This window comes from Orcinus orca, chromosome 2 (genome assembly GCF_937001465.1).
Source record: "Orcinus orca chromosome 2, mOrcOrc1.1, whole genome shotgun sequence".
NCBI lineage: Eukaryota > Metazoa > Chordata > Mammalia > Artiodactyla > Delphinidae > Orcinus > Orcinus orca.
Window position 1 is genome coordinate 190,913,774 of NC_064560.1, and position 23,346 is coordinate 190,937,119.

The 23,346-nt window shown below is 37.6% G+C and overlaps 1 protein-coding gene across 9 annotated transcripts in view; it reads left to right on the forward strand.

Moving 5' to 3' along the window:
- Positions 1 to 23,346, forward strand: part of UNC79 (unc-79 homolog, NALCN channel complex subunit) — a 249,702-nt gene that overhangs the window by 220,931 nt on the left and 5,425 nt on the right. For all 9 annotated transcript variants that reach the window (XM_049706558.1, XM_049706562.1, XM_049706559.1 and 6 more), the window contains 6 exons: positions 4,182 to 4,259; positions 9,847 to 9,936; positions 12,050 to 12,225; positions 13,195 to 13,381; positions 14,990 to 15,187; positions 17,245 to 17,322. In XM_049706558.1, the coding sequence (XP_049562515.1) occupies positions 4,182 to 4,259; positions 9,847 to 9,936; positions 12,050 to 12,225; positions 13,195 to 13,381; positions 14,990 to 15,187; positions 17,245 to 17,322 (807 nt within the window). The remainder of the gene's footprint in view (positions 1 to 4,181; positions 4,260 to 9,846; positions 9,937 to 12,049; positions 12,226 to 13,194; positions 13,382 to 14,989; positions 15,188 to 17,244; positions 17,323 to 23,346) is intronic.

Below are 23,346 nucleotides of genomic sequence, written 5' to 3' on the forward strand. Positions count from 1 at the left end.
AAAAAGTCCCCTGGTGGGAAGGGTGAGAGGGAGGGATAGATTGGGAGTTTGGGACTGACATGTACACACTGCTGTATTTAAAATGGATAACCAACAAGGACCTACTGTATAGCACAGGGAACTCTACTCAATATTATGTAACCAACTAAATGGGAAAAGCATTTGAAAAAGAATAGCTACATGTATATGTATAACTGAATCACTTTGCTGTACACCTGAAACTAACACAACATTGTTAATCAACTACACTCCAGTATAAAATTTTAAAAAAGATAAATTTCTTAAAGCTTAGAAGTAAAAAAAACCAAAAGTCCCCTGGTGATCCATCATGAGTGACACTAGCCCCATTGGCGAGAAGAGAGTCAGTTGCTCAGACCTTGGATTTACCATTCGTTCTTTCACCCCACAGGGAACCACTAGGACATTCCCTCTACTATTGTACTTCTCTAATTAATAACTTAGTAGATAGATGAGTTCACAGATATGAGGCTGTTTATAATTCTTTTCGTGGGTAAACCATACTTTTTTTGTTTACCAAATACTCTGGCAGTAAGAGTGTTCCTTTAAAAGACAGTGGAACACTTGCCCAAGGGATGCAGGGTCATTCAGGTTCTAAACATTTCAAGGCCGTGACAGGTACCAATCTGGTTTTCAATTTCTAGAACTTCTTCCTGGAGGCCTGGCACTGTGGAGTATCTCCCAGTCTGCTGTATTATGGTCGTTCAGCCATCACTCCTGTTATTTGTTTTAACTTACATATACGATCAGGTGGCCTTAAATGTTCAAGTGGATTTTTTAAAAAAGGAAAAAGAGGCGTGGAGACAGGAAAGAATTTTCCAAATAGAAAAAATATATGTATTCTTCAGAATCTACTATTGTTGACCATCGGGGTGTAGTTCCCCTTTTATACTTTGGACAGTTGCCCTATCTTGTTTCAATTCAGATCTGTTGACATTTTTGCTTTCACTTATAACATTTTCTCTTCTGCTGTCATGCTGTAGATATTTCATGTGTAATAAGCTATTATTATTGTTCTCAGGATGGATTAGAGTTTTCATAATGGAGTGATAACTCATTGAAAGCTACCATAAAATCTATATAGGCTCAAATCCAAAAGAATTTCCTCAGCTCCTATTATGTGTCAAGAGTAGACATTCTGCTAATTTGCATGTAACACTCCCACTGTGTGGGATACACCTGCATAATCAAGCTGTGAGAAATCATGTGGGTGAAAGGTTTTCTTTTAAAGATAGTTTGGTTGTGGGCTGGAGGACAAAGAAACGGCAGAGTTACGGCTGTTGTTTTTAATTCCCAGATACTATTGATGTGGGGTAATTAATATTTGTTGCGTTAGTAATAATCTGATCACTCTCCGGGATGAGAGGTGGTGATCCTATTTTGAGTATCATTTTGATAATGATTTTAGTAATGACACATAATGGGTATTGCGTTTCTTTTGTATTCATGCGGGAGTGCCTATTTCAGTGGCATATTTCTATCTAAAAGTACTGAATTCTTCCTTCTATAGCCATCATTCTTTTTCCCTCTGATTTTGTTATATCTTTATATTTTGAACAACTCTATAAAATAATAATGGAGTTTTTCAGTTGGCAGCTATATAAAATGAAGACAGAAAGGTTTGTTAGGGTTTTAGTCATACATATTATGTAAAATTACACTGGAGGAAAAGACATTGATAAAGAATAGTAGATGATTTTAGAGGTTTATGTACTTTTATGCCTTTTAGTGCATCAGACTCTCTGAGACACCTCCATAACTTTTAGAGTGATTTTTTAAAAAATTAACTCTGACTTCTGAAGTTATCTATTAGCTCTCGCAGATCGGACGTTTGAATTTGGCCTCAAATCTTAACACCACATGGCTAACAACCTGCTTACGTTATGCTACTCAATAAAGTGAAGCTCTAACCTGAGTTTGGTGAGGGAGAAACGCTTCTGCTGAGGGAGATACAGACACTTGAAATTTTGCTTCTTCACACATTTTCTCTTGCCCTTAGGGGCACAGCCAGGCTTGCAAGCATACTTTAGGGGTCAGGGTTTACACCATCCTTACACAGGATACTGCAGAGGACTCCTACCCGCTTCACCCACAGTTAGATACATCTCTCTCTTTTCTTTTTGCCTCTCTTAGCTGTGCAGTCTCTTGGTTCTGCTGTAAAGAAATTAATTAAAACGCTGGAGTCCTGACGGGGCTTTTGGAACTTATTGTAAGTCGTTTGTCTTAGATGGCAGACTCTGATAGCTTTTGAAAATACATTTTTTGGGAAAACATGCAGCATCTGCCAGGAGGTTGGGAGTGTTCCTTCTTTTCACTATGTATCTCTATCAAATATTTTACTTTTTTCTTTTTTTTAAAAAAATTTTTGGCCGCACTGTGCGGCTTGCAGGATCCTAGTTCCCCCACCAAGGATCAAACGCGTGCCCCCTTCAGTGGAAGTATGGAGTCGTAACCACTGGACCACCAGAGAAGTCCCTCAAATATTTTCCTTTTTTACTTAGAGGTTTGCCAAGGTTGTAGGCTTCATTATTATTATTTATCCTCATTTATTTACTTTTTCTTATTAGAAATAAGTCCAAGTTAGGAGAGCAGACATAAGCATTCTTGAATAAAATAATAGAAAATTTTAGGTGTTCCCTAGATGTTACTAGCTGGTCTTCAGAGTTAATAGCCAAATAGATTCTTCAGCTTTCTCTAACTGTCTGCGAGGCAAATGGAGAGGATAGAATGTGAGCCTAGAGATTTGTGTCCACTCCTGCCATGCGGCTTTCAGGGACAGCTCTGCTTGCTGTCGTCTCAGCTCCAGCTCAGTTACCTGTCCCGAAATACCTTTCAGGGAGGACCGCCTCTCCCACACTTGAAAACCAGCTCATGGCCCCAGATGAGAAGTCTACAGGCCCCTGACCCTCAGAAAGTCTTTTGACGTTAGAGCTTCACCTCATTGGCCAATGCTGCCTGTTAATAACGCCTAGATTCCGATCTCTGGCTAAGCTGACAACATGCTGGGTTTTGTTCCTCGTCCTCCTTGAGACTTTTTCTGCTACCCCGATCTGTACTGCTTCTCCTCAGTTTGACGGGGACCATGCCTGCCTGGCTGACCTACCTAAATTTATCATGCTCTTCCAGTATGAGAGTGAAATGAATTAGAAGGAAGAGCTGTCAGGGTCAAAGCTTCTTTGAGAACCTCTGAGCTCTGGGTAGCAGCAGCTTTGGATCCTCAAGTCACTGGGGCCAGAGGCCAGGAAAGAGAAACTAAGCAGGAACTAGCTGCTCTTAGCAAACTCTACAGACTTCATGTTTGACTTTTCCCCTAAAACCATTAATAAATAGTTGGGCATTGCATTAAGTGGGAAACACCTGTAAAAATCTGTAATGAAGCAAATCAGGTTGTAAGCTGACAAATCCATCCTCACCGTGATCTCGAGTCATACCTGATTAATCGTCTCATTTCACAAACTCTTGCTGAGCCCCTCCGAGATGTCAGGCATGAAGCTAGCGCCAGGAGTGAGCTGCATCAGATCTGTGGTCTCGAAGATCTTGTAGCCAGTTGAGAAATAGACTTGTAGATCATTGCAACCTGATGTGATGACTGTTACAATGGAAATGTGTGGAAAGTCCTGTGGGGACACAGAGAGGGAGCGGGGGGGGGGGGGGGGGTCATTATCAGCACAGAGGATAGGCATGAATGAAGTGGGAGGAGAAAGACCAGATACTGAGGGGCCTCGGAGGGGAAGAAACAGGTACAGTCCTCACTCTGAAGTTGACTGTTTTTCTGTTTTCAGTCAAAATGTATGGTATAATGACAGAAGTCCGGAAAATCTATGAAAATTCAGGAACTGTCAAAAAGTGCTGAAGAATAAATAGCATGACTTCAGAATAAATCTGGCAATGTGACACCTTTCCTTTCTTCCTTGACTGAATGTGGCATTTCAGTGCCACTGAACTACTGTCTGGTTAAAGTGAGAATCTGTGTGTTAATCCCAGTACTACGATTCTGAATTTCTGGTAGGAATGAACTCTCATGACTAGCAAGTCCCATATATCTAGGGCAGCTTGTCACCAAAGTAGACGCTAATGAATTTAAGCCAAGTTAATAAAATTACAAATTCCTTATTACTGTCCAAATGCTCTTAAAAATAATTATCCTTTCAATTTCTTATTAGTTTATTTGTGCAGATGCTGGAACCAAACTAGCTGAGTCAACGATCCTGAGCAAGCAGATGATCGCCTCTGTACCTGGAGTAAGTCCTGACCGAGTTAACTATCCACATTTTCTATTACTCCTCATTTCCTCATTTAGCCAAGAGGTACTTTTGGCCTGTGTCCTGGTTCGCTTTTGATAGAACAAACACTGTAAAATTGAAATCATTAGTATCTTGTTTGAAAGAGCACTAGTGAAAATTTAAATCAATCTCTGCCCCTGGAAACTTTTAATTCCGGGAAACATGAATGAAATTGAAGCAGCCAATTAAGGAGAGGGAAGAAATTACCAGGCATACAGCATAGATTTGATTAAAGTTCAATTTTTCCAGAATCAGTTTTCTTACACTGGCTTCTGTTAACCAATTTGATTTAACTACTGCCAGAAAGAAATAAGCATTTAATACCTTGTTTTCCTTTATAATATTTCCTCTGAAAATTGAAAAATACTTCTATTATCATCAACTAGTGAACTGTTTGGTGAAATATGTTGAGATTCTTATAGATAGGATTGAATATGAGAAACCACAATAACTTATTGATAGCAAGGTTATTGCAACAAACTGAGAAAACTTAGAGATATAAATTATTAATGGAAAAAATTTATTTAAATTTTCAGTAGAGAAAAAAATATTTTTTAGTTTATTTGTTTACGTATTTATGTATTTATTTTTGGCTGCATTGGGTCTTCATTGCTGCACGTGGGCTTTCTCTAGTTGCGAGCGGGGGCTACTCTTCGTTGCGGTGCACGGGCTTCTCATTGCAGTGGCTTCTCTTGTTGCGGAGAATGGGCCCTAGGCGCGCGGGCTTCAGTAGTTGTGGCACGTGGGTTCAGTAGTTGTGGCTCGCGGGCTCTAGAGCGCAGGCTCAGTAGTTGTGGCACGTGGGCTCAGTAGTTGTGGTGCACGGGCTTAGTTGCTCCGCGGCATGTGGGATCCTCCCAGATCAGGGCTCGAACCCGTGTCCCCTGCATTGGCAGGAGGATTCTTAACCACTGCACCACCAGGGAAGTCTGAGAAAAATTTTAATAAGGAAAAAAGATCACTTATAATCCTTCTGCCCTAAAATAAGAACCCTATTGTTTTAGAAATTTTTTACATGTTTTAATCTATTCAGTATCCTAATTTGCTTATTCCCATATTGTTGGAAATCTATATGCTTTCTAGTTTCTTTGCTTGTATAGCATAGCATAGTATATAGCATATACACAAAGATCCTCTTCATGTTTATTTTGAATGATATCCTTGGGATAAATTCCTTAGCCAGTGGGCAGGAACATCTTCACAATACGTATTCCCATGTTGCTTTCCAAGAAGGTTTTATTCATTTACATTTATAAGTATACCAGTTTTATCCACAGCACACTAAACATTACTTCATTTTTTTTTTTGATGTGGAGAAATATTATGAGAGAGGAAGAATAACAGTCATTCAACCCAGAGATAATTTTACTGCTAGCATATTAATGTATTTTCTTTCTTCTTTTTCTATGTATATTTTTAAATATAGTCAAACCGTAATATAGATGCAGCTTTGGCTTCAAATGTCATAAGCATTTTCCCCAAAGTGACATTACCTCATGTGACTGCACCATATAATAGTGGTTAACAATATGGGTTTTGATTCACACCTGAGTGTGAGGCCTGACATTGACTAGCTGTGTGATCGGGAAGGTTATTTAACCCATGATGCTTTGATTTGTATTATCTGTAGAATGGGATATAATAGGGCCTAAGGTCTAGGTTGAGGATTGAATGAGATAATGCATGTAAAGCACATTAGCATGGTGTTAAATATGTAGTAAGTGCTGAGTAAACATTAACTATTAAAAATAATATTAATGGAGATAGGGCACAGGACAGGTGATGTTTAAGGGTACAGACTTACAATGAGCAGTAAAAAAGTCCTAGAGATGTAATGCACAGGTCAGTGAATATAGACAACAATATTGTATTATAATAATCAAACTTGCTAAGAGACTAAAACTTAATTATTCCTACCAAAAAGAAAGGATAATTACATAATGTGATATAGGTACTAATTATCGTTACGATGGCGGTTATATTACAATATATAAATGCATCAAATTAACATGTTATACACCTTAAATTTACATCGTTATATGTCAAACATATGTCCATAAAAAAATAAAATACAACTAAAAGTAAAAAAAATACTATTAACAAACACTACTTATTGTTGGATAGTTTCATTATTTTCAGTATTCTGCAATTGTAACTAATGTGTGATAAACATTTTTGTGCTTAAATCTTTGTTCATATTTTAGACTATTTCTTTATAATAGATTTCTAGGAGTAGATTAATAGATTCTGGTTTTTTTTTAAAGGTTCTTGACAATAGTTGGGGTAATACAAGATGCTATGAGATAAAATTCCAGTTCTTAGCAACTTAGCTCCAAAAAAGTTTATTGTTTGCTCAAGTGAAGTTTGAGTGGGTGTCCTGATTAACAAAGGGAGGAGGACTTCCACGTGAGCACTTGGGGATCAGTTTTCTTCTGTCATGTGCAGTCCTCTGCAATCAGCTGGTGGTTGGGGAAAGAGAAGGGAATATGGTACATGGAACGTTTTCATGGACCAGGTCTAAAAGTGGTGCACATTTCTCCTACTCACGTTCCATTGGCTAGAACTCAGTCACTCCGCCACACCCGACTGCAAAGGAGGATGGGAAATGTGGTCTAGTGCATCCTAGGGAAGAAGAAAAATGGTTCTGTGAGTAGCTAGCCAGTCTCTGCCCAGCACTCACTGGTTTCCTTATTTAATTCTCTAAAACTCAATATTTGCTACCTATGCGATAGCTAAAAAATAATATCCCTAATATATAAAGGTTTATTGAAATCAACAAAAGACAAATATTCCAAAACAACAAAATAGCAACAGTTATAGCTCTACATATAGAACCCTTTCCAATGACCAATAAGCCATTCAAAATAAGCCTTTTACCCTCACTAGTAATCAGTGAACTGTAAATTAATATAAAATATAAAAATTTAAAATCAGTTAGCAAATCAGCAGGTTTTTCTTAACAAAGAAACTTACTGATGATGAAGTGAAACAAGCATTCTTTTTTTTTTTTTTTTTTTTTTTTTTGCGGTACGCGGGCCTCTCACTGTTGTGGCCACTCCCGTTGCGGAGCAACAGGCTCCGGACACGCAGGCTCAGCGGCCATGGCTTATGGGCCCAGCAGCTCTGCAGCATGTGGGATCCTCCCGGACCGGGGCACGAACCCGCATCCCCTGCATCAGCAGGCGGACTCTCAACCACTGCGCCGCCAGGGAAGCCCGAAACAAAAATTCTTATAAGCTACTGGTGATAGTCAGTTTTGCTGAAAAAGAGTTGCCAATCTACTTCTAGGAATATGTTTGAGAAAGTAATTAAATATAGAATTATCTACAAGCACATAAAGAATTATCTACAAGTATATTTATTAAAGTAGGATTTAAAATAGCAAAAATATGGAAACAAAATTAATGTGCAACATTAGGGTATTATTTAAATAAAATAAAATACATCTATAAGATAGACTATTATGTGGACCAAATCAAATTTTCAAAGAATATTTAATTATTGGAAAATGCTTATGATGAATCTAATTAAAAAGCAGGTTAGAAAAAAACTATCTCAATCTTATAAAAAATTATATATGTGTGTATGTTATATGCATTAAAAAATATTTGGAAATATTAACAGTGGCTGTCTCAGAGGTGGAGAGCAGGAATTAGGATTATGGTGATTTTTCTTTTTCTTTTATTAATTTATATTTTCCAAGGTTTCTGCATTGAACACGTGTTATCTTTATAATGTAAGAAATGTAACTTTAAAATCAGATACAAGTTTTGAGAAAGAATTGGATGTGGTTCACTTCAGTTCATGTTTTTGAGATTAGAGTATGTTTTCAACTCCTTTATCATCAGTTTTCCCACTGAAATAAACATAAGTCTTTTGAAACAAGTTGAGCTAGACTCTTTATGTTTTTTGGTCTTTTAAAATAACACACTAAGGTTATACTTATGTTTTGCAAAGTAAAAGAAAAAAGGGGGGCAATTGGAAATTATATGCTTTGTTTTATAAGTGTAGATGGCTCACTGAAGTTATCCTGACTAGACAGTGTATTTTAAGCCTTTTATTAGATCTAGTTACTGTCTCTAGAGCAAAAGTAACTGGTAATAGTAAATTCTTTCCTCTCATTTTTTGAAATTCAAGAGTAAAAGACAAATATTGAATAATGCTCCAAGTAATTATTTTCTGTGACATTTGCCTAGTTGAAATGGTATAAAATATTGCCTATGAAAGAAACAAATCCCTTTCAAGAAATTCAGGAGCAGAGTATATGCTCTTATTTGCATGACATGTGAAAGGTCAGAGAAAATGGAATAAACTGGGGGGGAAATCCTTTCTTGCACTAAGGGACTAATATTCCCAAAGCAGGAGCACAATAACCTTTTATAATTCCTTCACTTGATTTAAATTAAAAGAAGAAAACCTTAAAACATATGAAATGCTTGGAAAACACTCTTGACAGAACTGCCAATGACCTTATTTTACTGTTTGTTATCCTGTCAGAGGAACCGACAGGCGTAACATTCTAGAAGAGATAGAAGGTGATATAGTTCAGTGCTGTGCAGATTTACATGAATATGGGAAAACGAGAGCCACTGGGTGAGCTAGTTAAGTATATAATGTTCCAGATTTTCCTAAAGAAAGCTAAGAAAGGCCTTAGCATAGTATTCAGATGGCTTCAAAGAGGGCCTGCTTTTGATCCACACTATATCCAGTCTTATGTATGAGTTCTCTCATACAGCTTTGATGTAGCAGCCTGTCTGTGCATTTTCCTTTTCTTTGTTCATAATCCTAAATTCACTGCATTGCCCTGAGAGAGCAGGTTTATTCCATTTAATAACCTGAAACACAAGTATGCTTTTTTTTCCTTTAAAACTTATCAAGCACGCTGCTAGTATGTGGGGAAGATGACCCTTTTGTTTCTTTAATTTTCCCTAGCAAGAGTTCAACAATGATAAATTTATCTATTTAATAGTGTACCTACTATGTATAAGAAGTTGTAAGTGCTTGAATATAAGAATTTTTGACTCTTTCAACAAACATGATATTCGTTTATGTCCTTTTTTTTTTTTTTTTGATAGAGAAAGACATCTAAGATTATGGTGGTAGAATTTGGTGGTACATATTTTTTGTGTGTCTAAGACTCCCTGGAGTGATAAAGTGTTACTGTTGTTTTGAGGTGATTCATGTCATGAAGACCAATACTAATGACTTTTACATAGGCTAAATCTTTATATACCAACCAGTTTAAAAACAAGCAAACAAAATCAGTTCAATGACCCAGTGGAAAAAAAAAGCCTGTAAACCCTGTCTTCCCTAGGCCATCCCATTTTTTGCTCTCCACCACAAACCTTTTTATTAATTTTTGTCCAAAGTTGGGGCAGACAATCACAGGCTATGGCTGAGAGTAACGAAGTGAGTCAGAAATCCAGAAAATGAAACAACTCATTAGTAAACAGTGTGAAACCAGAGCGAGACAATCACTTCCATCAGGGCAAAAGTGCAGGCCGTGACTCAGAGTGCGCACCCCGCCGTGTCCTGTGTGTTTCAGTGCGGGACGGCGGCGATGGAGTGTGTGCGGCAGTACATCAACGACGTGCTGGACTTCATGGCAGACATGCACACGCTGACCAAACTGAAGGTAAGAGGGCCTGCGTCCCCTCATCCCTCAGGTTAGCGAGACTGGAGAGACATTTTTAGGGAATTAAGCAGACTGGATGGAAATTTATCATTACCTGGAGAGGCCGTGGTGGCACTGTTGAATGAGCCCATGTCCTGGGATTCTGAAGAACCGAGTTCCACCTCTGTGAAGAGGGAGTGAAGAAAGGAAAGGATATTTCCATGGCGGCTCCAGTTCTGTGCATACCTTTACTTTTGCCATTTATTCAATTCTCACAATACCCCTATTGTAAAATATTCCCATTTTACCAATGTAGACACTGAGGCCTAAGGTGGTGCAGTCATTTGCTCAAGATCACGCTACTGCTAAGTGGTGGAGTCAGGGGTGACCTAAGACTGTAGTGACCCCCAATCCATTCTCTTTTCACTGTGCCACCCATTTAACTACCCTGAGCCTCAGTTTCCTCATTAGCAAAGGAAGTCTAATAAACCCACCTAAATCAACCTACCTTTGCTGCCCGTTCCAAAGTTTGGTGTGAAATAATGCACGTGAAGACACTTTTGTAAACTTTAGTTTGTATGAAATGTGTACACCTTATGCAAACGTAAGTTGTTTATGGTTTTTATCTGCACTAAAGCTATCTCCTTCCAGAAAATAATTAAAGACAGAACAACATTTAATTTGCATATGGATAAAATCCCAGTGAGGTTGTTGAGGATATTGATTGCTTTGCAGGGTGGAATGAATTGCTGATGCAAGTCAACTTCCCTGCCGCGAGAAGACTAGGGAGCTAAAAGATTGATAGTCCGAGAGATTTGAGGAAGGCCCCAGACAAAGAGCAGAAGAGGAGCCAGACCTGGCCCGATGAGCAGCCAGATTGCAGTCCAGCACTAAATGTGGCTTTTTGATAAATAGGATCTAGTCGTCCCAGAAGTTCATCAGCTAAAGCTACGGTCCCTTCAGCACCCAACTCAGTTTCCAGACTCTGCTCAGATGATCCAAGTGTTTCTTGGGATAGGGATAGACTTGCAAATGCTCTGCAGAGAGTAGAATCAAAATTTAAATTGATGATTTCTCACAATATCCAAATCCAGTCATTTCTGAGTAAGCTCCCCTAGTGTTTGCTCACGCACGTGCTGAACCTGGTTGCCCACGCTGAAACCACTTCGCTGTCTGAAGAGGAAACAATATTACCTAAATAGTTTTATAGCCACTTCCAAAATACAGAGAAAAATAATAGGAAGGATCTATGATGACCAAAAGGTTAGGGACTGTAGACATAATCCAACCCTCCGATTTTACATATTAGGAAACAGATCAGAAAGGTCAAGTGGCAAGTGGCTTAGCTAAGGCCATGTGACTGTTAGGACAGAACTGGGTCTAGAACCTAGGTCTCAACTCCCAGTTCACTGCTCTTTCCACTAAGCCACACTGAGCAACGAAATTTTTCTGAATTAATTCAACTGGTATGTATTGAGCACCAATAACATGCCTGACACTGTTCTAGGCATTTAAGGATGTGATGATCCGCAAAAACAGACACAGTGGCTGCCCTCAGTTAGAGTCTGGCAGCGATGGCCAATTTTAATGAAAATTTCATACAAACTAAAGTGAAATTGTGACTTTCACAATTGCTATGAAAAAGAGGTAGACAGCAGCATGAGAGCTTCTAATAGGGTGACATGACCTACCAGGGAGGTTAGGAAGGCTCCTAAAGTAGATCAAGGAAGGCTTCCTGGAGGGGGTGACACTTGAGCTAAAATCTGAACAATGAATAGGGTTAATTAGGCGAAGAGAGGCAGAAACAGTATTTCAGGGAGAGAGAACAACATAAGCAAAGGCCAGTGATGGAAGGGAACGTGGAGAGCCAGTGTAGCTGGACCACAAGGATGAAGGGGTAAGATGCAGAAATCTGAAGTATCTAGATCATTCCAGGTTGTTTAGGCCATGCTAAGGAATTTTTTTTCCCCTTTATCTTAAGAACAATGGGAAGCCCCTGAAGCAGTTTAAATGGGTTGTATGCTTGGGAGTGGTGATAGAAGATGTGGAAATGACAACCTGATCTTCTTAAAGAGTGCCCTGGAACATCCCCATTTACTCTGCCAAAGTCACAAAATACCACTTGGTTTTGTAGAGCCACATGAAGACGTGTTCCCAGCCTTTGCATGAAGATACCTTTGGTGGCCATCTCAAAGTTGGGCTGGCTCAGATTGCAGCCATGGAAATCTCACGGGGCAACCACAGAGATAACAAAGCTGTGATTCGCTATCTGCCTTGGCTCTATCATCCCCCTTCTGCAATGCAACAAGGGTAAGACCCTTATTATTCGGGCCACGAGGCAGGAAACACCCCTGAGTTTCCTGGGGCTCAGTAAGAGCTACTGAATGCATTGAAGATCTATGAGAATAGAATATGGTTGGTTAGGGAGATGGGAATTGAGACCAATTTCCATACTTATTTGCTGAACTGGCAGCATTTTTGAACACGAGTACTTCATGACATGCTGGCAATAAAACTTGCCCTCCTACAAAGACCTCAGTCATCCTGATGGATGATGAAAACTTGGAGCTTAGAACTATCACTTTAACTCTTAATTCCCACTAGTTAAGTAAATTGATAGGTATTTATTTGTGCACTTACATAGCTTCTGCCTTCAAGGAGCTTAGATTATAGCTTGAACAGAATCTACATCAGAGATGAAATAGAGTTCAAGGAGGTGTGAGCCCCTGACCCTGCCCATAAGGGAGGCTGAGAAGAGACAGGTGCCCGTGGGCTAGTTTACTTGGGACCTTGGAGCACGCTTGACCTGCCATCTTGCATGGGCAGCTTCCTGGCTAGAGGAAAGGTTTGGAGTGGGGTGTAAGGGGGGCAGGGGGAGAAAATTACTGGAGAACAGGAATGTGGGTGGCTGTGTATTTTATCTCCTCTTCTATTCCTTCCCTTCTGGTGGGGATATCCGAGAACTTTCTAATGAGAAGAAAGGAAAGAGTTTAGAAAGAGAAGCTAGTCAGAATGGCAGGCAGGTTTGCGGAAGAATGATGTTTAATCCTGTGTCGCCAAAGGCTACTCTTTGCTCAAGAAGCTAAGATCCAGGATTAGAGTGCAAAACAAGAAAAACAGATTTATCATTTTGTTCTCACTTTGTTGCTTTGGTGTTTTACTTCATGTAACTGCCTACAAGACCACACTTTTAAACCCCTCCATCAATAAGCATTTGTTAAGCACACAAAGAAACTGAAAACACAAAAACATCTCTAACACTTCCTTCCTCCCTAATAGACCAAAAGAATTCATTGAGTGTGTCTCTCACATCCGGCTGCTGTCCTGGCTGCTTCTGGGTTCCCTCACTCATAATGCAGTGTGTCCAAATGCCTCCTTTCCCTGCCTGCCAATACCTCTGGATGCAGGTTCCCATATTGCAGATCATCTTATTGTTATCCTGATTGGATTTCCAGAGCAATCAAAGGTAAGTGATTTCTGCAAGATTAAAACCAAATGCATCAAAATTGCTAATGGAAACCCTTATCAGCCAATTATGTTTCTTCTGAGAAGAAAATGCATCTTATCACTTGCCCTCCTGTGGATGCTAGGAAAGCAACTTTGTGCTAATGCCTTATTTAAAGTTGTTCAAATTCCCAGACTATCTTTTCTTCCCCCTAAATTGTTTTTCGGTTTACTTTTATGAAGATAAATTATGGAGGCAAGCAAGAGTTAGCTTCCTAGGCATTTCTGTCTCAAAATAATGAAGAGCAATACAAGGATAGAAATATAATAAAAATTCTGTGATCAGTTTTTAGAACCAAATATGAAGAGGAGGATAATTTACACTCTAATTTTTTATGCACTGCCTTTCAACTTAAATCTCTAGAGATACATGAAGATAAAAAATGAAAATAAGGCCAGTTGGGAGCTCACTAAAGTATATGTTGGAATCACTTACACAGAGGAACTTATAAATTGTAGAGACAGATGATGTGCTTAAGGGAATAAAGTCAATCCAAGGCAAGCATCAATCATGAACCTATACAAGCAAACTAGACACACTGGTACTAATCAGTTATGAGGAGAAAAGGTCCCCTCACAGAGCTTAGGCAAATTCTAGGAGGTCACGGCGGGTTTGGGAACAGCTGGGATTTAGGCCAGGGCAAGCTGACCTGCAATAGATTTATTCTGAAATCAAATAGAGCACCCATCCAAATGACCTGAATGGTGTTTGCAAAAGGAATTAGGCAGTCAGTTCCTACTATTTCAACCCAATCTGTGTTTGAGTCCTCATGATGGTACTTTGTAATTCTGTGACATTGAAAAAGTTACTTAACCTCTCTGAGCTCCAGGTTTTCATCTGTAAAATAGATGAAATGGTTTGAGAATTATGGAGGTGATCTATAAAAAGTCTTTACGACAGTGTCTGGGACATTATAGGTGCTTACTCAATCAGTACTCATTACTAGTTAGGAATACTATCTGTACTTACTACTAGTTAAGAATACTATCAATACTTATACAAGTTAGGAATACTATCAGTACTTACACTAGTCAGGAATACTATCAGTACTCACTACTAGTTAGGAATACTATCTTTGCTGCTGCTGCTACTGCTGTCACTACTAATAGTAGTATAATTATTAAGTGCTGGGCAGTGCGTTCATGTATATCACCTCATTTACTCTTAACTACAACTCTTTGAGGAGGGTACTGTTATCTCCATGTTACAGATCAGCAAACACCCTAAAATGGTAGAATGATTGTTCTTCCTAATCTAGTGTAGGGATAGGAACGTCAGTTTCATTAAAGGGCAAGGGGGAGGGTAGATTTATTCTGCAAACTAAGGTGGCTTCTCTCTGAAAAGATGCTTGGTCTCTAAGCACACTCCCACTAACTGAGTGAAGAGCAGATTGTTTGGAGGTGATGAATCATGAGTTTGTAACTTGGAGACGACTCCTCCAGCCTTGGATCACTTGAATTACATGTACTTTGGCTGTGCTCCTTGGAAAGCCGAAGCCATGCGGAGAGGGCTCCTTGGAGCATCACAGCCCACTAGCATGTAACGGTTCCCTGTTTTCTTCCTTTTCAGACCTCCGTGTTGCACATGTGTTCTCTTTTCCATGCATTTATCTTTGCTCAGCTCTGGACCGTATATTGTGAACAAAGTGCTGTAGCTACAAATGTTCAAAGTCAGAATGAATTCAGCTTCACAGCGATACTGACAGCACTAGAATTTTGGAGTAGGGTGACACCCAGCATCCTTCAGCTGATGGCCCATAACAAAGTGGTGAGTTCACAAATGAGTTTCCCCTCTTGGACAGAATCTCAAAAACCACTCTCAGTCCTCACATTACATGTTTTTTTAAAGACTTCAGTTGTAACAGTACATAAATGGATTGGTGAATTTTTATGTTATAACCTGGGTGTTCTACCTGCATAATAATTTTGATGAAAAACAATGCAAACAAATAAATTCAGTAAAAACCATTTTTGTTTTCTCTGCCTAGTGCCAAAGGAAATTTATGTGAAACTTCTACCTTTAAGAGTTGTCTTGTGCTATAAAGTCAGAGAGTGAGGAGGGAGATTTATATTATTTTTGATTCTAAGGCAATTTGGAAAAACCATAGCCAGTTAAGTCATCTCTTTGTGGTGTTTAAGAGCAGATTGGGGCTCCCCTGGTGGCGCAGTGGTTGAGAGTCCACCTGCCGATGCAGGGGACGCGGGTTCGTGCCCCGGTCCGGGAAGATCCCACATGCCGCGGAGCGGCTGGGCCCGTGAGCCATGGCCGCTGAGCCTGCGCGTCCGGAGCCTGTGCTCCGCAACGGGAGAGGCCACAACAGTGAGAGGCCCACGTACCAAAAAAAAAAAAGAGCGTATTGACTGTACGTGTTAATTCTACTTAGGGCCCAAAGCTGAAAAGAGTCTCACCATTTTGAGTTGCCCTCTGAGGACCTAAGCTCCTCAATCTTCAAATCCAGTTCCATTTTAATGTGGATGGCTCACCTTGTTGGAAAATAGCTGAGGTATGGATAGCATGAGCCCACTTCATTGAACAAGCTTAGCTTAGTCCTATGGAGTCACGATTGGAGGGTGTATGGAAGGAATTTACAAGGGAGTCCTTTGGTTTAGTTTGCTACTTTGGAGGAAGATTCTCAGCTGGGAAAGCAGCATCCAGTGTCTTGGTTATGGGGGCTTCATCAGTAGAATTCTTATCTGTGAAGGGCAAAGGGCCTGGAAGAACGCCATAATGATGATTCCAATGTGCCCAGAAACCCAGTAATTCACTGTCCACCAATGCATTCTGCAATGGTTTTGACTGATTGAATATTAGTCTAAGAAACATTTTCTTTTTGTTGTAATTGGAAAGGGGATTATATTTTTCCTTTAGGGAAGCACTTTCTTTTCTTTAGAGAAGCAGATATTATAAGGCAGTTCTGTAGGGAGAGAGGGGTTTTAATTCAACTTAAAGGAAATTTATGTGAAAACTTTAGGGTACACCAACAGTTCTGACCACCGCATAGATAATTACATTTATTAGATCATAGAGTCTGGGACTGAAGAAGCACTTGGAGGTCAAGTATTCTATTCTGCTCTGTTACAGACAATGAAACTGGGACCTTAAATTTAAACTAGAGATTCAGAGCTTCCTTCTATTGTCCTCGTTTTTTGATACCATTAATACCTCTCCTCCAAATGTCTCTTAATATTCAAATGTTGGAAATGAATTTGTTACTGGTGAATCTTGCACAAATGGTGTTACAAATGAATTTGAATTAATTTTAAATTCTGAAAATTTTGTTAAACTACATAAGCCAGTCTGGTAAAATCCCCCCTGGAGTGTTTAAAATCTAGCCACAGGGATTTCTGATGAGGGATATCATTTCTATGGTATTTTTAAACTGTCGTAAATATGACTGCCTTGTTCCACGGAGAATAAAGCCTCAAACAGAGGTGGTGCAATAAATGAAACAGCCGCTCCAAGTGAAGAAACTGTGGAGAAAGGATCGATCAAGATGGAGAAAAGACCCAAGCCCAAGAGTTCTGCAGTTGGAAATGAAGGAAGCAGAAACCGTTTATCCTCTGGTGTGAATCGCAGTGTGGTGCAGATTAGCGAGATTGATACCTGAATTCATTGGCAGCCCCAAGTTAGATGAGGAAGGCATGGCATGAGGAAACCTCTGCAGCCTATAAAATTCAGTTTCTGGTTGAAGTTTTAGAGAGGAATAAATACCCCTGGTCCCCTCTGGTTGTTGTGCAGAATGTCCTCGTGGGCACAGGGCATGCGGCTGCAGACTGTTTCCGTATCACCTTGAGTGGAATTGATTTTCCTGTTTGTTGTTTCAGATGGTAGAAATGGTGTGTCTCCATGTGATTAGTTTAATGGAGGCACTGCAAGAATGCAATTCAACAATTTTTGTCAAGGTAGGAAAATCTTATGATTTCTATAGACCATTTCTTGCTTCTAAAAACAAATGTGGATTTATTTTGAATGTACCTTCTGAAGAGGAAAATAAAACTGATTTAATTTTCACATTCAAAGTTGGGGCTGGAGGAATCGGGCTCCTATAACAACTCTTGCTGGGTTCGGTATGTCACACCATGATTGCATGCAACATAAGTAATTAAAATATTACCAGAAGCATTGATCTGGAAATGACCCTAGAGTCATGTAAATTGTTTGGTGGAGCCTCGCCTTGCAAGATATCCAGACAACCAAGGAAAATACTCTGTCATTGTTTGACTTGGTAGCGGATACTTTTCTCTAAGATAAATTAATTTAGTTTCTAATATAACTATTCTAAATCACTGTACAGTGTGTGAAAGTAACTCAGGTATTTGTTGTCTATCCAGGGACATCAGAAACATGCTAGTGTGATAAAAAGATAAAAGAACAAAGGAGAACCTGGTTGCTCACTCACTTTCTCTTTTTATTTCCATTCTTTTTCCTTTCCTTCCTATCATTCCACCTCTCTGTTTCACTGATTCTTTGCCTTCCTCTTCTTGTACCACTTCCTTCTTTGCCTTCCATGTCTATATCCCACTATCCCAGCCACCATCACCACCCACCTCCCCCCCGCCAACCCACAGAGTGCATCAGTTTAGAACCTTATAACTTCCTATTTCACTCCTTGGTTGACTCCCTTCAGTAAAGGACATTTGTAAAGTTAACTCACACAGTGCTGAAGAAAAGCAGCACGATTTTAGGGAAAACTTGACTGTTACCAGAAAACTGCAAGGTTGTTGGTTAAAAAGGGATAGATACAGCTTATCTAGCTTGACAGTCAATAGCAAAAGTCAACACTATGGGAGAAACTACATGACTGACACTTGGGTGATCATACCTGATTTTGTTTTTTACAGCTTTATTGAAGTATAATTTATACACAGTAAACTTTACATATGTAAAATGTACAATTTGATATCTTCACATCACACATATTATACCCGTGAAGCCATCCATCACCACAGTCAAGATAATGAATATTGTCCTCCCCAGCTAAAGTTTTCTCATACACATTGGTTAGTCTCTGTTCCACCACTTCCTGTACCCCATTTCCTCATCGCCAGGCACCTGCTGATCTGCTTTCTGTCATAATAGCTTAGTTTGCATTTTCTAGAATTTCATATAAATAGATTCATACAGTAGTTATGCTTTTCTCTGCCTTCCTTCACTCAGAATAATTATATTACCATTAATCCATGTTACATGTATCAGTAGATTATTTTATTTCTGAGTAGTATCTATTATATGGATATAACACATTTTGTTTATCCATTCATCAATTAATGGACATCTGAGCTGTTTCCAAAAGTTTGAGGCTATTACAAATAAAGCTGTTACGAATATACATACACAAGTCTTTGTGTAGCTATAGGCTTTCAGGTGTGTTGGATAAATACCAAGGAGTGGAATTGCTAGGCTGTATGATATGTGTATAACTTTTAAAGAAATTGGCAAACTGTTTTCCAAAGTGATTGTACCCTGTTACATTCACACCAGCAGTATGCATTCCAGTGCCTACACATCTTCGTCAATACTTAATGTAGTTAATCTTTAGTTTTAGTCATTCTAAGAACTGTGTACTGCAAAATTGCATTTTCCTGTTGACAAATGATGCTCAACATCTTTTCATGTGCTTATTTGCTATCCATATATCTGCATGGTAAAATGTCTATTAAAATTATTTGCCCATTTTAAAAATCAAGTTGGTTTTTTTCTTATTATTGAATTTTCAGATACAAGTCCTTTATCAGATATGTCATTTGCAAAGATTTTTTTTCTGTGTTTGTCTTCTCATTGTCTTCACAGTGACTTGTGAAGAGCAGAAAGTCTTAATTTTGATGAAATACCATTTATCAAATTTTTCTTTTATGAATCATGCTTTTGATGTTGTATTTAAGAAAATCTTTGCCTAATCCAAGATCACAAAGAGTTTTCTTTGTGTTTTCTTCTAGATATTATATATGTTTTCTTCTAGGTGTTAGTTTATATCTATGATCCATTTTGAGTTAACTTTTGTGGATGTGTGTGGTATGGATTGAGGTACTTTTTATGTGTGTGGATATCCAATTATTCTAGGATTGTTTGTGAAAAATTCTATCCATTGAATTGCCTTTGCACTTTTGTCAAAAATCAATTGACCATTCATGTATGGTTCTATTAATGGATACTCAATTCATTTCTATTGATCTGTTTGTCTACCTTTGTACCACACTGTCTAGGTTACTATAGCTTTCTAATATGCCTTGAAATCATGTAGTGTTACTCCTCTAAATTTCTACACCTATTTCAAAGTTGTTTTGGCTATTTTAGGTCCGTTGCATTCTAGACACATTTTAAAATCAACTTGTCAGTTACTACGAAACGCCTGCTGGGAATGTGGGTTGCACTGATGTATACATCACTTTAAGGAGAATTGAGATGTTAACAATATTGAGTCTTCCAATCTTTGAACAGAGTATACCACTCTATTTATTTATGTCTTTGTTAATTTTTTTCAGCAATATTTATAGTTTTCCATATACAGGACTAGAATATTTTATCAAATTTATCCCTAAGTGTATAGTAATTTTATAGTATTATAAATAGTCTGGTTTTTTACATTTAAATTTTTGGTATTTTATTGTTAGTATTTAGAAATATAACTGATTTATGCCTTTATACCCTGCAATCTGTTAAACTCATTTATTAGTTCTAGTAGCTTTCTTGTAGCTTTCATCAGATTTTCTCTGTAGACAATTATGTCATGTACAAGTAGAAGCAGTTTTCTTTCTTTCTTTTGAATTTTTATACTTTTAATTTCTTTTTCTTGTCTCATTGCTCTGGCTAGATCCTCTAATACAAGTTGAATAGAAGTCATGAGGGTTGGAAACCTTGTCTTGTTCCTGATCTTAGGAAGAAAGCATTCATTAAATATAAATGTTAGCTGTTAGTTTTTCATAGATACCCTTTGTCAGATTGAGTAAGGGTCTCTTCTGTTCCTAGTCTGCTAAGAATTTTTGTCAGGAATAGATGTAGGATTTGTCAAATGCTTTTTCTACATTTATTGAGATGGTCATTTGATTTTTCTTTTTTGACTATTAACAGTGAGATTCATGGATTGATTTTTGAATGTTAAACCAACTTTATATTCTTGGGACAAACCACTTGGTCTTGAAGTATTATTCTTTTATGTATTGCTGAATTCTATTTGCTAACACTTTAAAATAATTTTTTTGCATCAGTGTTTATGAGGGATATTGGACTGTAATTTTCTTTTCTTGTAATAACTATTTTTGGTTTTGGTATCAGGGTAATGATGGCCTTATAGAGTAAGTCAGGAAGTATTCCTTTCTTTTCCATTTTCTGGAAAAGTTTATATATGTTTGGCATTTTTTTTTTCTCCTTAAATATTTGGTCAAATTCACCAGTGGAACTGCTTGGGCTTGGAATTTTCTTTGCAGGAGGGTGTTACACTACAGATTCAATTTCTTTAATAGATACAGGGCTATTTAAGTTATCTGCTTATTCTTGAGTGATCTTTGACAGTGTGTCTTTCAAAGAATTTGTCCATTTCATCAAAATAGTTGATGTTATTGGCATGAAGTTACTCATAATATTCCCTTATTATACTTTTAATATTTGTAGGATCAGTAGTTATGCTACCTCTTTCATTCCTGATAATGGTGATTTGTGATCTCACTTTTATTTTTCTGATCAATCTGGTTAAAGGTTTATCAATTTTAGTGAGCTTTTGATTTAAAACAATGACAACAATAACCAGCTTTTGGTTGGTTTTCATAGATTTTTTCTGTAGTTTTTGTTTCATTAATTTCTGTTCTTTATCAGTTTCTTTTTTCTGTTGACTTCCAATTTAATTTGCTCTTCTTTTTCTTGTTTCTTAAGGTGGAAGTGGAATTCACTGATTTGAGATTTTTTTCTTTTATAACATAAGTGATTAAGATTTCCATCTAAGCACTGGTTTAGCAGCATCCTACAATTTGGTAGTTCTGTTCTCGTTTACATTCAGTTCAGAATACTTTCTATCTTCCCTTTTGCTTTCCTTTTTGACCCATTGCTTATTTAGAGGCAATAATTTAGTTTCCAAATATTTGAGGCTTTTGTAGCGATTTTCTGTTATGGATTTTTAATCCAATCCCGTTATGATCAGAGAAAATATCAATACTTTGTATAATTTGACTCATTTTAAATTTATTGAGTCTTGTTTAGGATATTGTCTATCTTGGTAAATGCTGTGTGTACTAGAAAAGAATATGTCTTCTGCTGTTGTTGAATATAGTTTCCTATGTCAGTTGATTCAAGCTTGTTGATAGTATCGTTCAATTTTTTCATGTCCTTCCTTCTTTTTCTATCTACTTAGTCTATCAGTTATTGAAAAGGGGTATTGAAATATCTCCCTAATTTATCTTTTCAGGTATACCAGTTTTTGTTTCACATATTACGAAGCTATTATTAGGTGTATAAATGTTTAGGATTGTTGTATCTTCTTAATGAATTGAAATTATGAAATGGTTCTCTTTATCCTCGATAATATTCTTTGGTAATAATAAAGGCAGTCTAGCTTTCTTTTGACTAGTATTAGTATGGTATATCTTTTTCTAGCCTTTTAACCTATTTGTGTCTTTTTATTTAAAGTATATTTCTTATAGGCAGCATGTAGTTGGGTATTGGGCTTTTTTAAAAATCCAATCTGACAATCCCTTTTAATTGGGATTTTTAAACCATTTTCATTTAATGTGTTTTGTGATATCATTTGGCTTAAAATACCTTGCTATTTGTTTTCTTTATTTCCCATCTGTTCTTTGTCCTTTATTCCCTCTTTTTCTACCTTCTTTTTGACTAATTGAGTTTTTAATGATTAAATTTTGGATACAATTTCCACTTTTTGGTCTAGATTCTTAAGGTGGAAGCTGAGGTCATTAATTTGAGAACCTTTTTCTATTCAGCTGTCAGTGTTTGGTTTTCTGAATTTCCTCCTAAGTACTGCTTTGGCTGTATTCCTCTGAATTTTGATATATTCTCATTTCCATTCAGTTCAAAATACTTTCTAATTTCCCTTTTGACTTCTTCTTTGACCCGTGGGTTATTTAAATGTGTTTTTCAGTTATCTTATTAGCTATATGTCTTAGCTGTTGTTGTTTTAGTGGTTGACTTAAGAGTTTATAGTCAACATTTTTAACTTAACACAATCTGCCTTCAAGTAATAATGTACCACTTCATGTATAGTATGAGAATGTACAACAGTATACTTCCATTTCCAGACTTTGTGCTATGATTGTCATCCATTTTACTCCTACATATGTTATAAACCAAACCATAATTTTTTTTTGCTTTAAACAATTATCTCTCAAAGCAATTTAAATTTTGTTTTATATTTTCTGTTTTTGCCATATTTACATTTTTCAGTTTTCTTCATTCCTTTCTGTAGAATTAAACTTCCATCTTCCTTCTGCCCAAAGGACTTTCTTTACAACTTCTCGTGTAGGTCTACTGAAGCTTAATTCCTTCAGCTTTCGTATGTCTGAGAAAGTCTTTACTTTGCCTTCATATTTGAAAGCTATTTTCAGTGGTTATTGAATTCTAGGTTCAAAGTTTTTTTTTCCCCCTAGTATTTTGAAGATGCTATTCATCCACTGTCTTTTTGCTTCCATTGTTTCTGAGAAGAAATCTTTGTCATTCTTATTTTTTTCTCCTGTATATGATATGTCTTTTTTCTCAGGCTGCTCTGAAGATTTTTTTCTTTACCATTGTTGCTAAGCAATTTGATGATGATATGCCTTGGTGTAGTTTTCTTCATATTTCTTGTTCTTGATTTTGTTGACTTTCCTGGATCTGTGAATTTATAGTTTTCATTATATCTGGAAAAGTATCAGCTGTTGTTTCTTTAAGATTTTCTTGCATACCTCTATTTAACATACTCAGTATTTCCTCTACCTTCTTGACCA